Genomic DNA, 13,881 nt, shown 5'->3' on the forward strand with positions numbered 1-13,881 from the left:
CTTCACAGAATTAAACAAAAGCCACATAAAAAAATGCAACACATATTTGTATCATTGAAACAATTGTTTCACAACATAAATTAATATAATACATCTTACAATAATATTCCACAACAGCCAGGGTTGCATTTTGATACCACAAGATATTGAGATGCCTAAACTATAAGACATCTTCTATGGAGAACTAGCTGAATATAGGGAGTAGAAGTAACCAGAGAGATGTATAAGAAGATGCAGGGATAGGGCCATCTAAGCCCTTTGAAACTGAAGCGCTGTGCATCTGAAACAGACCTACAGGATTTGATGTTTGTCCTGCTATGCTTCAGTCTTGCCTTGGTTCAGTCTTCCCTCACTATGTCTCCATTTCTCTCTTTTGGAGTGTGAGTGGTATTCTGTACCATTGTATATTGGAAAGATGTAACTTGTTTTCTGATTTTTACAAGATGATACTTGCTGTGGGACAATGGTCTTGTACCTTGTAAAGATTTGTCACTTGTATTGGCTTAATAAAATGCTGACTGACCAGTAATCAGGCAGGAAGGATAGGTGGGGTGACCAGAACAGGAGAATTCTGGGAAGAGGAAAGGCTCAGTTTACAGTCGTCACCCATATGCAGAGGAAACAAGATGAGAATGCCTCACTGATAAAAGGTACCAAGCCATGTGGCTAACACAGACAAGGTTTATGTACTAATGTAAGATGTAAGAATTAGTTAATAATAAGCCTGAGCTAATAGGCCAACCAGTTTATAATTAGTGTAGACCTCTATGTGTTTCTTTGGAACTGAATGACTATGGGACGTGGCTGGACAGAAACCTCTATCAACAAGTCACTGTCAAGTGATTGTCTTGAGCATCAGAAGAGACTTTGAACATTTGATCAGTGTAGGGGCTATTGCAGAATATGAATATCATTGAAGTGACTAAATTAATTTTCTTCATGGATGACCATGAGCCTATAGTGACACAGGTCAGAATGTAATTGATTGAATGAAAAACCTCCCAGATAAAATGTATTTTAACATGTGCCTCTTTTTGGTAAATTTCATTTGATTGCTTGTGAAACCACTAGTAGGAGGAGCCTTTCTGGATGAAATCTCTCATTGGGGATGTGATATGATGTAGTAAAAAGGGCCGCTTGTTTGTTTCCAGCTGCTCAGCCCCAAAATAATCACACAGAAACTGTATTAATTAAATCATGGCTTGGCCCATTAGCTCTAGCTTCTTATTGGCTAACTCTTACATTTTAATTTAACCCACTTCTATTAATATGTGTACCGCTATGTGGCTGTGGCTTACCGGGTAAAGTTCCCAACATCCGTCTCTGGCAGGGTTACATGACTTCTCTCTGACTCCACCTTATTCCTCCCAGCATTCACTTTAGTTTTCTCTGCCTACCTAAATCCTTTCCTATAGCTCTGCTGTAGGCCCAAAGCAGTTCCTTTATTAAGCAATGATAATCATAGCATACAGACAGGAATCCCACATCACCTCCCCTTTTCTTTAAATGAAAAAGAAGGTTTTAATTTTAACATAGTAAAATTACATATAGCAAAACAGGTATCAAGCAAGAACTACAGTTACAATATTTACATCTACTTTATCTTTTTTCAAAACTAAGGAAAACTATAAATTCTTCAACTCCATCAAAGACCTCAGAAGGATATAATATTACCTAAGTAAACAGGAGATGCATTGTAAGCAACTTCCAAAACTCTAGAAATGACAGAGACATCTTGCTGCCTGGACAGTCACCCAAAGTTCTGTAATGTTGGGGCTTCCATATTCATCCCACAGGCCCATAGCATCCAGAAGACTTTTCCACGAAGTAGGGAATTTGAAGACCTGTTCTGCATTGCAATGGAAAAGTCCATCAGTTGCTTTCTTCTGTGTCCTGCAGAATGTCTGGCAGACTCTTTCATGAATAAGGAACCCCAAAGAATCATCTCACCTTTAGCCAAGTTCAGCAGTCATTTCTTTGTGGGTCCTGCATGTCCAGTTCATCAAGCAGTCCATGCAAGAACAGTTTCTTGCTCAAATGGCTAACAAACTCCGTAAGGAGCCTCTTCAATGCCCATCTTCCTCTTGAAGTAGATTGGTGCCGCCAAGAGCAGATGTGTCTCACTGTCATGAAAAGTCTTAGGCTCTTAAAACATTTTAAATGCCATATTCTGAAAGTCTCTGAAAGATTTGAAGAATCCCTATCTCTCTGAAATACATTTCTGTACATCTAGAAAATCTAACTAACATGACTACAAGCTTGACTATTACTATTATAGATGACTATTTACCTATATTTTAATTATACATTACATTTTTAAATGAGCTGCACAAATACAAAACCTTAATCAAGAGCAGAAATGCATATAATAAAATTGACCTTAAATTCATATCAATAAACCAAGATCCATACCAATGCAAATCTCTGTAGCATACACTCCTTTAAATGTAAACAAACATTTATGAACAGTATTTGGGAATGTGGGCATAGTTCTCTCCAAACTGATTTCTGCTTTTTATTTGGCAAAGTAATTTTTGGGGGGTGTTCACAGCAACCTTTTGGGTGGTCTTAGTTCATTAAACCACATTAGTCTGGAAGGATTCCACAGGTTATCATCCTCTGTGGAAACAAAAGAAGAACCTCTTTTCCAAAGTAACAAATCCTTAGACCCAAATTCTAAAGACATGATACCTTTAAAGTATATATGTTGGTTACTTAGCTCCTTTACAGTCAAAAAATTCAAAGAAAACACAATAATATACATAATCCAGTCACTCTGTATATAGTCCATTTTTACGTGGCTTATTTGGTTTTATTCTATTACTTTTTAATATTTATTTTATTATCTTTACTCCTTTAATTTATGACTGTACTCTGTCTCTTTAAAGACTTAGTTTCATCTTTTTATAAACCATTTACTTCTTTTTATAACTCTCTATACTCTTTTTCTTCTGTCTCCTAAGCCTATGTACACTTTTTAAACACACTATACCCCATTTAGAGGTCTTTTATGCATGAATCTGTCCTATTGTGTATCTGTAATTCTTTACTGTTCAGGAGTGCTTCTTAAAACACTATGCACTTCTTATGAACTTAAGCTGTGCCATTGGTAGAGCAAATACAGCCTGCCTGCTTGCTCCACCCAGTCTGACATGGCAGAAGCATGTTTGTTGTCTCCGAGAGCCATGTGCCTTGCCCCATTTTCAGACACACAGGGGGTCTAAGTTGCCATTAGCAATCTGTTCACAGACCCCATAGCCAATCCTCCAGAAAGAGTCAGAGTTTGTGCTGGCAGCACCACCCAGAAAGCCGGCATTTCAAAATGGTACAGCGTTTTTCTGCTACCTCTAAATCAGGAAAACCTCTCTTAAGGGAGCCGCAGTATGTCACCAGTAAGCAAAGCCCATTTGGGGACATAAATGCGACTAAACTTCATTTTTTAGTGTCTAGAATTCCTTTCCAATCTCTCTAAGATTTTAAGTGGACTTTAGTTGGCCACATGGGCACCAGTTTGTTGTGGGAAGCCTCTTGTTAGTTCCCAGCTGTTCAGCCCCAAAATAATCACACAGAAACTGTATTAATTAAATCACTGCTTAGCCCATTAGCTCTAGCTTCTTATTGGCTAACTCTTACATATTAATTTAATCCATTTTTATTAATCTGTGTATTGCCATGTGGCTGTGGCTTCCCATGTAAAGTTTCCAGCTTCTGTCTCTGGTGGGGCTACATGACTTCTCTGATTCTGCCTTCTTCCTCCAGCATTCAGTTTAGTTTTTCCCACCTACCTAAGTCCTGTCCTATAGCTCTGCTATAGTCCCAAAGCAATTCCTTCATTAACCACTCATAATCACAGCATACAGAGGGGAAAATCACAATAAGCATTTCTAAAGTCTCAACCCATTTCCTGCTCTTTGTGCCTACTGTGTTGTGGTTGAAACTAATCAGGTAGCTTTCTTCTTTTGCTGTTATAACTTTCCCACCATTGCTGTAAGAAATCTTACAGCTTGTGATTACCCGCCTACTGGGACGTGGCCTCTTATACTATAAATGCGGATGCAGAGCCTGCATCTGCCCCTTTTTTTCTTTACTTCCCTGGCTGCTCTTTCAGATTGCTGGGTTGCTGCATTCGATCTCTGTTCTCAGTTCAAGCAGAGAATTCTGATTTGTGAGTTTACCCCTAAATAAATATCTATTTCTCAATTCTGAGGTGGTGTTAGATTTATTTTAAGCCTCCATTCCACACACCATCATAAACTCTATCACTAAATCACATAAGATTCAGTAGAATTAACTGCTATTTGGTGCTAAGGTGGTTTGGTAGCCTACTGTTTTCATTTTTGTTTGTTTATTTTTGAAGACAAGATTTGTCTGTGTAGACGTAGCTGTCCTGAAAGTAGCTCTATATATCAGGCTAGCTTTAAACTCAGAGATCCTCTGACTCTGATTTCCAAGTGCTGGGATTAAAGGTGAGTCAGTATTCTTGGCTTTTTTGTTTTTAAATTGTTGTATGATGGTTTTGTTCCTATCAAACATATGCTGTTGTACTGAGCTTCACCTATATCTTGGATTTCAAAATTTGACAGAGGGTATCTCATTATGTTTCCCAGGATGGCATGTGTTCATGACATTAATACTGCCTGTTCCTTCTGAGTCATTGGATTGTAGGTACATAACCTTCTTCCTGCCTGTTTTTGTTTGTTTTGAATTTTTATTTTAAAAAGAGTATTTTACCTGTATGCATGGATATGCACCATGTGAGTACCTGGTCCTTACATTGATGAAAAGATGGTACTGGAAACCCTGAACTTGGAATAATGGATAGTTATGATGCCCCATGTAAGTCCTTGAGCCCACCTATATGCAAGACTAGGAGGACTCTTTTCTCTTGAGCCATCTTTCCTGCTCTGTGTTGATTATTTGTAATGAGCATATTAATTGCTATTGTTTTCATTTGTCCATTTGTAACTTTTTAAACACACAGTGCCTTTAGTAAAATCTTATTTATGTTGCAGTTTAAATTGGGGCACTTCAGGTTTCTGGTAGATGAATACAGAGTAGAAGTGAATGAATGCATAACTCTTTGTTGAAACGTCAGCGCAAACCTAAAAGTTATTTCTATCTTTTATGTTTGTTTGATTGTTTTTTCATCTGAAACAGGTATTTAATATGTATTTCTGGCTTTCCTAGAAGTGATTGCATGGACTAGGCTGATATTCAACTTAGAGGCAGATAGATATACCTGCCTCTGCCTTCTGAGTGCAAGGATTAGAGGCATGATACAGTGCATCCAGTTTTTTCCAGTTTTTTCATCTCATTTTTTTTGTAGTTAGGGATTAATCATTCATACAATTACTCTTATCTGTACTCTGTACTCTTGATCTGTTTATGTATCTTTCATTGTTGGTTAGTAGGCATTTCTCTTGCAAGGTGATAGCCCATTCAAAGGGTTCAGAAATGACAGAGGTGAACCTCCTACTCAGTTTGTTTCTAAAGTGACTTGGTGATTAAATTATGATGTCTATGTCATGGAATAAGTATGAGGAGCACTAGAATTATATGACTCTACTGTCAAAGAAGTATATATTTACAGTGTTGTAAAACTCATGCTTTCTGTTGTACACATGTATGGGGTATTTTAGAATGCAGTGACCTATGATGATGTACATGTCGACTTCACCTGGGAAGAATGGGCTTTGCTGGATCCTTCCCAGAAGAGTCTCTACAAAGATGTAATGCTGGAGACCTACAGAAACCTCACTACTATAGGTAAGACTGAACTATCTTTCAGGTTTAAAATAAGGGGACAACTGTTCATTGGTTAATGGTGCTCTTTTGTAATATGATTGAGAAAGAAGAATGGGTAAATAAGTCAGGCATGGTTTTAAGGTTTGCTTCAAGTGGTAACTAAATTTTTTACAAGTTTTAATATATAACATACATTTTTCTGGCACTATATTTTAGGATACAGTTGGAAAGACCATAATATTGAAGAACTTTGTCAAAGTTCTAGAAGACATGAAAGGTAATTTTCATGGATAAGCTGATACAAATGGACCTCTGAAGAATTTGTAATGTATCCTATATGTTTTAAACAAAAACAACAGTGTAAATAATAAAGTACATTGATGATTATTAAATTCTCACAAAGTTATATACCTTAATTTCAGATAGGTAGGCTGCATTTGCAAGTCATTCTTTTAAGAAAGAAGTCAAGGAAACAATGTTTTAACCTATATTACCATTTGAATCATAATACAATGAGAGCTAGACTGTAAAATTGTCAATCCATTTATTTTATATTATTCATATTATAAAAGATATACATGTTAAAAGATGATAAGTATATCTAAAACTCTCTAATACACTATTAGTCTATAGAAAGGGTCGTTTAACCTATATACTTTTTAAGTTTAGTGAGGAGGCAGTTAGAGTCACTAATCAAGAGGCAACTGTTGTGGAGAAGCCTTAATCCAGATACCACAAGTCTATGAGGACAGAAAGTCAAACTGTGTGAACTCAATGTGGAAATCCTATATTTGTTATTCTTCCTTTACTAGGTATATCTTATGCTGCTCTGTATAGGAGCCACATGAGCATAGGGATGTGAAAAGATATAACATACCCTCAGAACAAATAGAAGATATGTAGCAGTCCCCATGTTGAGTATACTTGTTGAATTTGATGTACAAGTATAAAAGTAATTGGTTTTCTAGTCTCCTTGTTAAGATATCAACAAACTCACATTTCAGAAAAGCACCATGAGTACTAGGACTGTGTAAATATTTCTGTTTGCCCTGGTTCACTTAGCAAATGTAGTATCACTCACAGTATAGGAAACTTTATGAATGCAATAAGAGTGGTAAAGCTCTGAGTTTTTTCAGTTCTCTTCAAATACATGAAAATTCTTGTGCAGAGAAAAAGATTCTGTAAATGTGAACCATGTAATAAAGACTGTTATCAGTTCTCTTCAAAGATGAAAAGCCTTAATGAAGGGGAAAAACAAGATTATAAACATATAATTCCTTAACATATAACTCCTCTTTAAAATAGTACTAAATTGTAAAATTAATTTATACAGATAAAATAGTCAACAATGTATTAAATGTAGTAATGCTTTCACATGTACCATTATCATTGTAGGCATGAAAAAAGTCAAACTAGAGAGAAAACTTCTGTATATACTCAATGTGTTAAAGCCTTTGCAAATGACAGTCATCTTCACAGTGATGAAAAAACAGATACTAGATTAAAACCCTATGAAGAAAATGAGTGTGGTAAAGCCTTTTCACATCACAGTCATCTTCAAATGCATAAAAGAACTTACACTGGAGAGAAACCCTATGAATGTAATCAGTGTGGTAAAGCCTTTGTTTATCAGAGTTATCTACAAATTCATGAAAGAAGCCATACTGGAGAGAAACCATATGAATGTAATCAGTGTGGTAAAGCCTTTGCACGTCATAGTCATCTACAAAGGCATGAAAGAAGCCATACTGGAGAGAAACCATATGAATGTAATCAGTGTGGTAAAGCCTTTGCACGTCATAGTCATCTACAAAGGCATGAAAGAAGCCATACTGGAGAGAAACCATATGAATGTAATCAGTGTGGTAAAGCCTTTGCACGTCATAGTCAGCTACAAAGTCATGAAAGACTACATACTGGAGAGAAACCCTATGAATGTAATCAGTGTGGTAAAGCCTTTGCACAGCTCAGTTATCTACAAATTCATGAAAAAAGACATACTGGAGAGAAACCCTATAAATGTAATCAGTGTGGTAAAGCCTTTCTTTATCAGAGTTATCTACAAATTCATGAAAGAAGCCATACTGGAGAGAAACCCTATAAATGTAATCAGTGTGGTAAAGCCTTTCTTTATCAGAGTTATCTACAAATTCATGAAAGAAGCCATACTGGAGAGAAACCCTATAAATGTAATCAGTGTGGTAAAGCCTTTCTTTATCAGAGTTATCTACAAATTCATGAAAGAAGCCATACTGGAGAGAAACCCTATAAATGTAATCAGTGTGGTAAAGCCTTTGCACAACACAGTTATCTACAAATTCATGAAAGAAGCCATACTGGAGAGAAACCCTATAAATGTAATCAGTGTGGTAAAGCCTTTGTTTATCAGAGTTATCTACAAATTCATGAAAGAAGCCATACTGGAGAGAAACCCTATAAATGTAATCAGTGTGGTAAAGCCTTTGCACAGCACAGTAATCTACAAATGCATGAAAGAAGCCATACTGGAGAGAAACCATATGAATGTAATCAGTGTGGTAAAGCCTTTGTTTATCACAGTTCTCTAAAAATGCATGAAAGAAGCCATACTGGAGAGAAACCATATGAATGTAATCAGTGTGGTAAAGCCTTTGTATGTCATAGTTTACTACAAAGTCATGCAAAAAGCCATACTGGAGAGAAACCCTATGAATGTAATCAATGTTGTAAAACTTTTGCTCATCACAGTAATCTTCAAAGGCATAAAAGACTACATACTGGAGAGAAACCCTATGTATGTAATCAGTTTGGTAAGGCCTATGCACAACACAGTAATCTTCAAAAGCATGAAAGAACCCATAGTAGAAAGAAACATTATGAATGTAATTAGTGTGGTAAAGCCTTTGTTTATCATAGTCATCTTCAAAGACATGAACTAACACATGCTGGAGAGAAACCCTATGAATGTAATGAGTGTGGTAAAGCCTTTTCACTTCACAGTACTCTTCAAATGCATAAAAGATCACACACCGGAGATAAACTCTATGAATGTAATCAGTGTGGTAAAACCTTTGCATATATGAATAATCTAAATCATGAGAAAAAATTCATGCTGCAGAGAAACCCTATAAATGTATCCAGTGTGATAAAGTTTTGTACTTTATATAAGAGTAAAACTTTTTGTTGAAACAATCTGTTAAAATCTTTGCATATTGCAATAGACATTGACAACCTGAAAAAGATACCGAGGACTTCTTATTATAAAGTATTTGGTAAGATTTTTAGCCAAAACACTTATAATCAGCTACACAATGATTTGGGATTCCCCTCTGTATTCTGTGAATGTATTTTGTTACCTTGTTTAATAAAGAAGCTGCTTTGGGCCTCTGGCAGGGCAGAATGGAGCAAGGCAGGAATTCCAAGCAGAGATAGAGGAGGAAAGAAAGTGGAGTCAGACTCCATGTATCTGATGAAGGAGACAGATGCCCTGGAACCTTACTGGTAAATCACAAGTCTTGTGGTAAAATACAAAATAATAGGGATGGGTTAATTTAAGATGTCAGAGTTAGTTAATAAGAATCCTGAGCTAAGGCCAAGCAGTGTTTTAATTAGTATAGTTTCTGTGTGATTATTTCAGTTCTGGGCAGCCAGGAATGAACAAGAGTCTTCCGCCTACAACACAAGACTATTTCTTCTGTAGAAATAAATTTGACAGTGTTAACAATCTTTTCAAGCATTATAATGTCCTTTTTATACTGTTTATACTTACAAACTCATGGTAAAATGAATTTATGAAGCTCTATGTGTAGGGTAAATGGGCCAGCCAAAGAAACACATCCTGACCCTGAAACCAGAGCCAGTGAAATACATAATTTTTGACTCTGAAACTAGAGCCAGAGAAATACATCCTGACTCCAAAACCAAGATAAAGAAACACACTTTATTCCTGAATCCAGAGCCAATGAAAGAAACACCTGACCCTGAAACCAGACTCAAAAGGTTATAAGGGGCCAGTGAAAGAACACACTTTGGCCCTGAAACTAAAGAAACATACTCTACCCTTGACTGACTGAGCACAAAACCAGCTAATCCCTAAACTTGAGCTCTACCAACCCCTGAGCATGAAATCCAGCCTATCTCTGCATTGTTCAAAACCAGGGATTGACATCTAATTAATTCCCACCCTGAGACTCTTCTCCCTGGGAAAACTCTGCCCCTAAGAATTCCTATATAAGTTCTGTACCTGTTCAGTTGGCATCTGCCCATTTCTGCCCTGGCAGAGGCAGCCCCTCTCCTGGATTCTTCCGTTCCAAATGAATTTCTTGAATGAGTTTTGGGTGAAGACCTTTCACCTGAGTGATAAGAAACTCTGTAGTGGATTGGAACAGAGAAGCTTTGGTCACCTCTGCTGGCAAATTTCCCTTAAAGGAGCAGAGCAGAAGTAGCAACTCTTCACCAGAGACTGCAACATTTCTGCAAAAGTTTTCCATCAACTCCAGTGAAGCAAAGAAGTAACAATTTGGGCTGAAGCTGAGAAAAAAAATTAACATCTCTGTTAGGAAACTCCCTAGTGGGGTGGAACAGAGAAGCATTGGACACCTCTGCTAGGAAACTCCCTTAGGGAAGTGGAACAGAACAGCAATAGACGTCTCTGCTTTGAAGCTCTCTTAGCAGAGTGAAGCAGGTCCTAGCTGTGATGGCTCTGTTGGAGAGGAGCAGCCATTGCTACATCCTGCAGGGAGAACATCTCCCACTGGAACACAGCTTCTGGTATAGCCGGACTTCCCAATAGTCAGTATATGTCAGGGACCATCTTTGACAAGTATACCACTTACCTGGGTAGGGGCATAGGGATTAGAAAAATAAGAGGATGAAGACAAAGTGAAAATAATAAAACAGAAGCATAAAATAGTACCGGGAGGGAGTTCCAGTGAATACTGTAAATCTGCCTGCATTTAATTTTCCATATACATTTATACCCCAATACAGCAGGGGGAAGAAGACAAAAGACTGCTTTAACATGATGCAAAGGACAACTAGAACAGTTACTTGCTTCAATACTTTGAGCCATCAAGTTCTTAATTATTGAGAAAACATTCTGTTATTCAGGCAGTGAATCCTAAAGGCAGTGATTTCCTAGGTCAAATCTCTTATTTCAAATGAAAGAGCAGAAGGATGTTTGAATTCTCTCACCTTTGCTCAAGGGGGAGTAGATATATCTGTATGGGCCCTTTTAAAGTCCAAAAGGCAAAACATCCACACCTTAGGTCAGGGTGTGTAGCCATGCCTGTTAACAACTTTGAGCAACCTCAAACTCTGACCTCCAGGAAAGGTGGAAATAGGTTCAAGGTTTTGGACCTCCACAAGGATACCTTTTCTCTTGATAGCTGTGGGTATTCAGTACACTTTCCCTTCATAGCTGTAGGTATGGCCTGACTTCTAACAGTCAGGGTACCTTCAGAGCCGTAGATATCAGGCTACCTTCCCTCCACAGCTTCAGTTCTAGACAGACTTCTCAACAGTCAGGATTCCTTTCTCCTCATAGCTGTAGTTGTCCAGTATACTTTCCTTCACAGCTTTAGGTATGTCCTGACATGATAGTGAGGGTACCTTTCACTTTAGAGCTATAAGTACTCAGAGTACCCTTTCTCCACAGTTTCAGGTATAGCCTGACTTAATAACAGTCTGGGTAGCTTTCCTGTCAGCTGTAGGTATCCAAGATTGTAGTTGGAGACTGCTCAGGCAGTTTCCGGAGCCATCTAGACCCAAACAGTCACACAAAATATATTAATTACAACACTGTTTGGCCTGTTAGCTCAAGATTCTTATTAACTAATTTTTACATCTTAAATTAACCCATTTCTATTAATCTCACCACAAGGCTGTGGCTTATTGGTAAGGTTCTGTTCTTGGCACCTTTCTGCTTCAACAACTACATTGCATCTCTTTTACTCCACCTACTCTCTCTATATCTCTTCCAGCCTGACTATATTCTGCCCTGCTGTAGGACAAAGCAATTTCTTTATTAACCAATGGTAACAAAACATGTTCGCAGCCTACAGAGGGGAATCCCACATCACAGGATAACTTTCCTTCACAGCTATAGGTATAGGCCGATTTCTGACTATCAGTGTTGTGGGGAGGTTGCTTGTTTGGTTCCCAGCCTCCTGGATAGCTTAGATCTGAAATAACCACACAAAAACTGTATTAATTAAATCACTGCTTGGCCCATTAGCTCTGGCTTCTTATTGGCTGACTCTTACATATTAATTTAACCCATTTCTATTAATCTGTGTATGGCCACGTGACTGTGATTCACTGGGTAAAATTCCCAGCGTCTGTCTCCGGTGGCTCCATGGCATCTCTCTGACTCTGCCCTATCAACAGACCAAGGCAGTTTCTTTATTTATTAATGGTAATTACAGCACACAGAAGGGACTCCCACATTAGGGTATCTTTCTCCACACTATGAAACTCTGGGTGGCCTGGAACTCACTATATAGACTAGGCTCTTCTAGACATCAGAAAGATTTGCCCACCTTGTCTCCAGTGTACCTGAATTATATAGATGGGTGCATCACAGATAACTTTTTTTTTTTGGCTTTTCAAGAAAGGTTTTTCTTTTGTGTGTGTGTGTGTGTGTGTGTGTGTGTGTGTGTGTGTGTGTGTGTAGCCTTGGCTGTCCTAGAACTAGCTCTGTAGTCCAGGCTGGCCTTGAATTTACAGAGATCTATATGCCTCTGCCTCCCAAGCGTTAGGATTAAAGATATGTACCACCACTAAGGGTAATGTACTAATGTAATTTGGTTTTTTCACTGGTTTAATAAGAGTGAGTGACTGAGCCTGACTTGTTGGGGTAGCAAAGACACAGGCTATGGTCCTAACTCCAGTAACAGAAGAAGACTCCCATCAAATGCAGCCTTCCTGTCTTAAAGTCTACTGTCTTCCAACTATGAGCAATATTGTTTTTCTTTATCTTTGTATTATAATTCATCAAGGGACTAGAGCACAGTACTGTCTTTATTCTACAGATAGTTGAAACCCAGGCTCACGGAGATTGGTGGAATTTTAATATAATTAAGTGTAACTGCTCATCTTACTCATCCCATCATTCTAATGACTGATTAAATGAAGTTGAAGCCAACTAAGCCAAGCATGCTGGCACAGACGTGTAGCCATGATACTTAGAAAGTAGAGGTAGGAATGTCAGGATTTCAAAGTTATCCAAAATGAGAATGGTCAGTAGGGTATGGTGGGAGGCCCATTGAACCTAGGGAGCCTGTGATTTGCTCAGGACAGTGTCCATAGTCATTCCTGCTGCCCTAGAACTTCAGGGCTGTGGCACCAGCAAATGTTAGCTGAGGTATGTACCAATCCAAGTTTTCTATTCTTGATAATGTTTTCTGTCCAAGTCAACCTAGATCACTTAAGGGTCAGATTCATGTTGCTCAATAAAGAATTAAATTCCACAGTTGGGTGAATTAGCCTCAGGCAGGGATAAAATCCCTATTTGTGTATCTGAAACAGCATGTTCAATTCTGAAACCATAACACAAAACCAACAGAAATGGACCCAGCAGGTTTTATCCACTTATTCACACAGACTTCACAAGGAAGGAATTAGAAGGGGAAAATTTGGGAACAGAAGGAGAGGACAAGGAAGGAGGAAAGTGATACAATATGTTTTAATTAAAATGTATAAAAATAAATTTTAAATGAAAATGCAGCTTAGCTTTTCATTTAAAGATTGAGATAGCTTAGCGATTAAGAACACTGGGTGCTGTTGCGGAGGACACGGGTTACATTGCCAGAAACCATGATTGCTAACCATCTCCTGTAACTCCAGTTCCAAGGGATCTGATTCACTCATCTGGCCTCTGCAGGCACTGCACACAGACACCTGTGGGCAAACACCCATGTACATAAAATAAAACTTGAAAAAAATAAAATTCTGTACAGAAATCACAGACTTGAGATAAACATCAGTCATGGCTATCCATCAAAGAAGCACCTGTGGCCTTTCTCTGAGCCAGCTTGCTTGGAGGCAAAAGAAGGCTTATTCTGAGGTTAGAATGGCTCAGAATAGCTGTTGATTTAAGAACAATCACAATGTGGAGAGGTGACTTTCCCATAACATTTTTTTAAAATTTGTGTTCTA

At 38.0% G+C, this 13,881-nt stretch overlaps 1 protein-coding gene across 3 annotated transcripts in view; it reads left to right on the forward strand.

The window, feature by feature from the left end:
• The window catches only part of LOC142858950 (zinc finger protein 120-like), a 35,878-nt gene that overhangs the window by 11,244 nt on the left and 10,753 nt on the right, over positions 1–13,881 (forward strand). For 2 of the 3 annotated variants that reach the window (XM_075989029.1, XM_075989028.1), the window contains exons 2-4: positions 5,640–5,766; positions 5,962–6,022; positions 7,141–8,518. In XM_075989029.1, coding sequence (XP_075845144.1) covers positions 5,640–5,766; positions 5,962–6,022; positions 7,141–8,518 — 1,566 coding nt within the window. The remainder of the gene's footprint in view (positions 1–5,639; positions 5,767–5,961; positions 6,023–7,140; positions 8,519–13,881) is intronic. The other variant, XM_075989030.1, reaches the window with a different exon arrangement.

Source organism: Microtus pennsylvanicus, chromosome 10, assembly GCF_037038515.1.
Source record: "Microtus pennsylvanicus isolate mMicPen1 chromosome 10, mMicPen1.hap1, whole genome shotgun sequence".
Taxonomy (NCBI): domain Eukaryota; kingdom Metazoa; phylum Chordata; class Mammalia; order Rodentia; family Cricetidae; genus Microtus; species Microtus pennsylvanicus.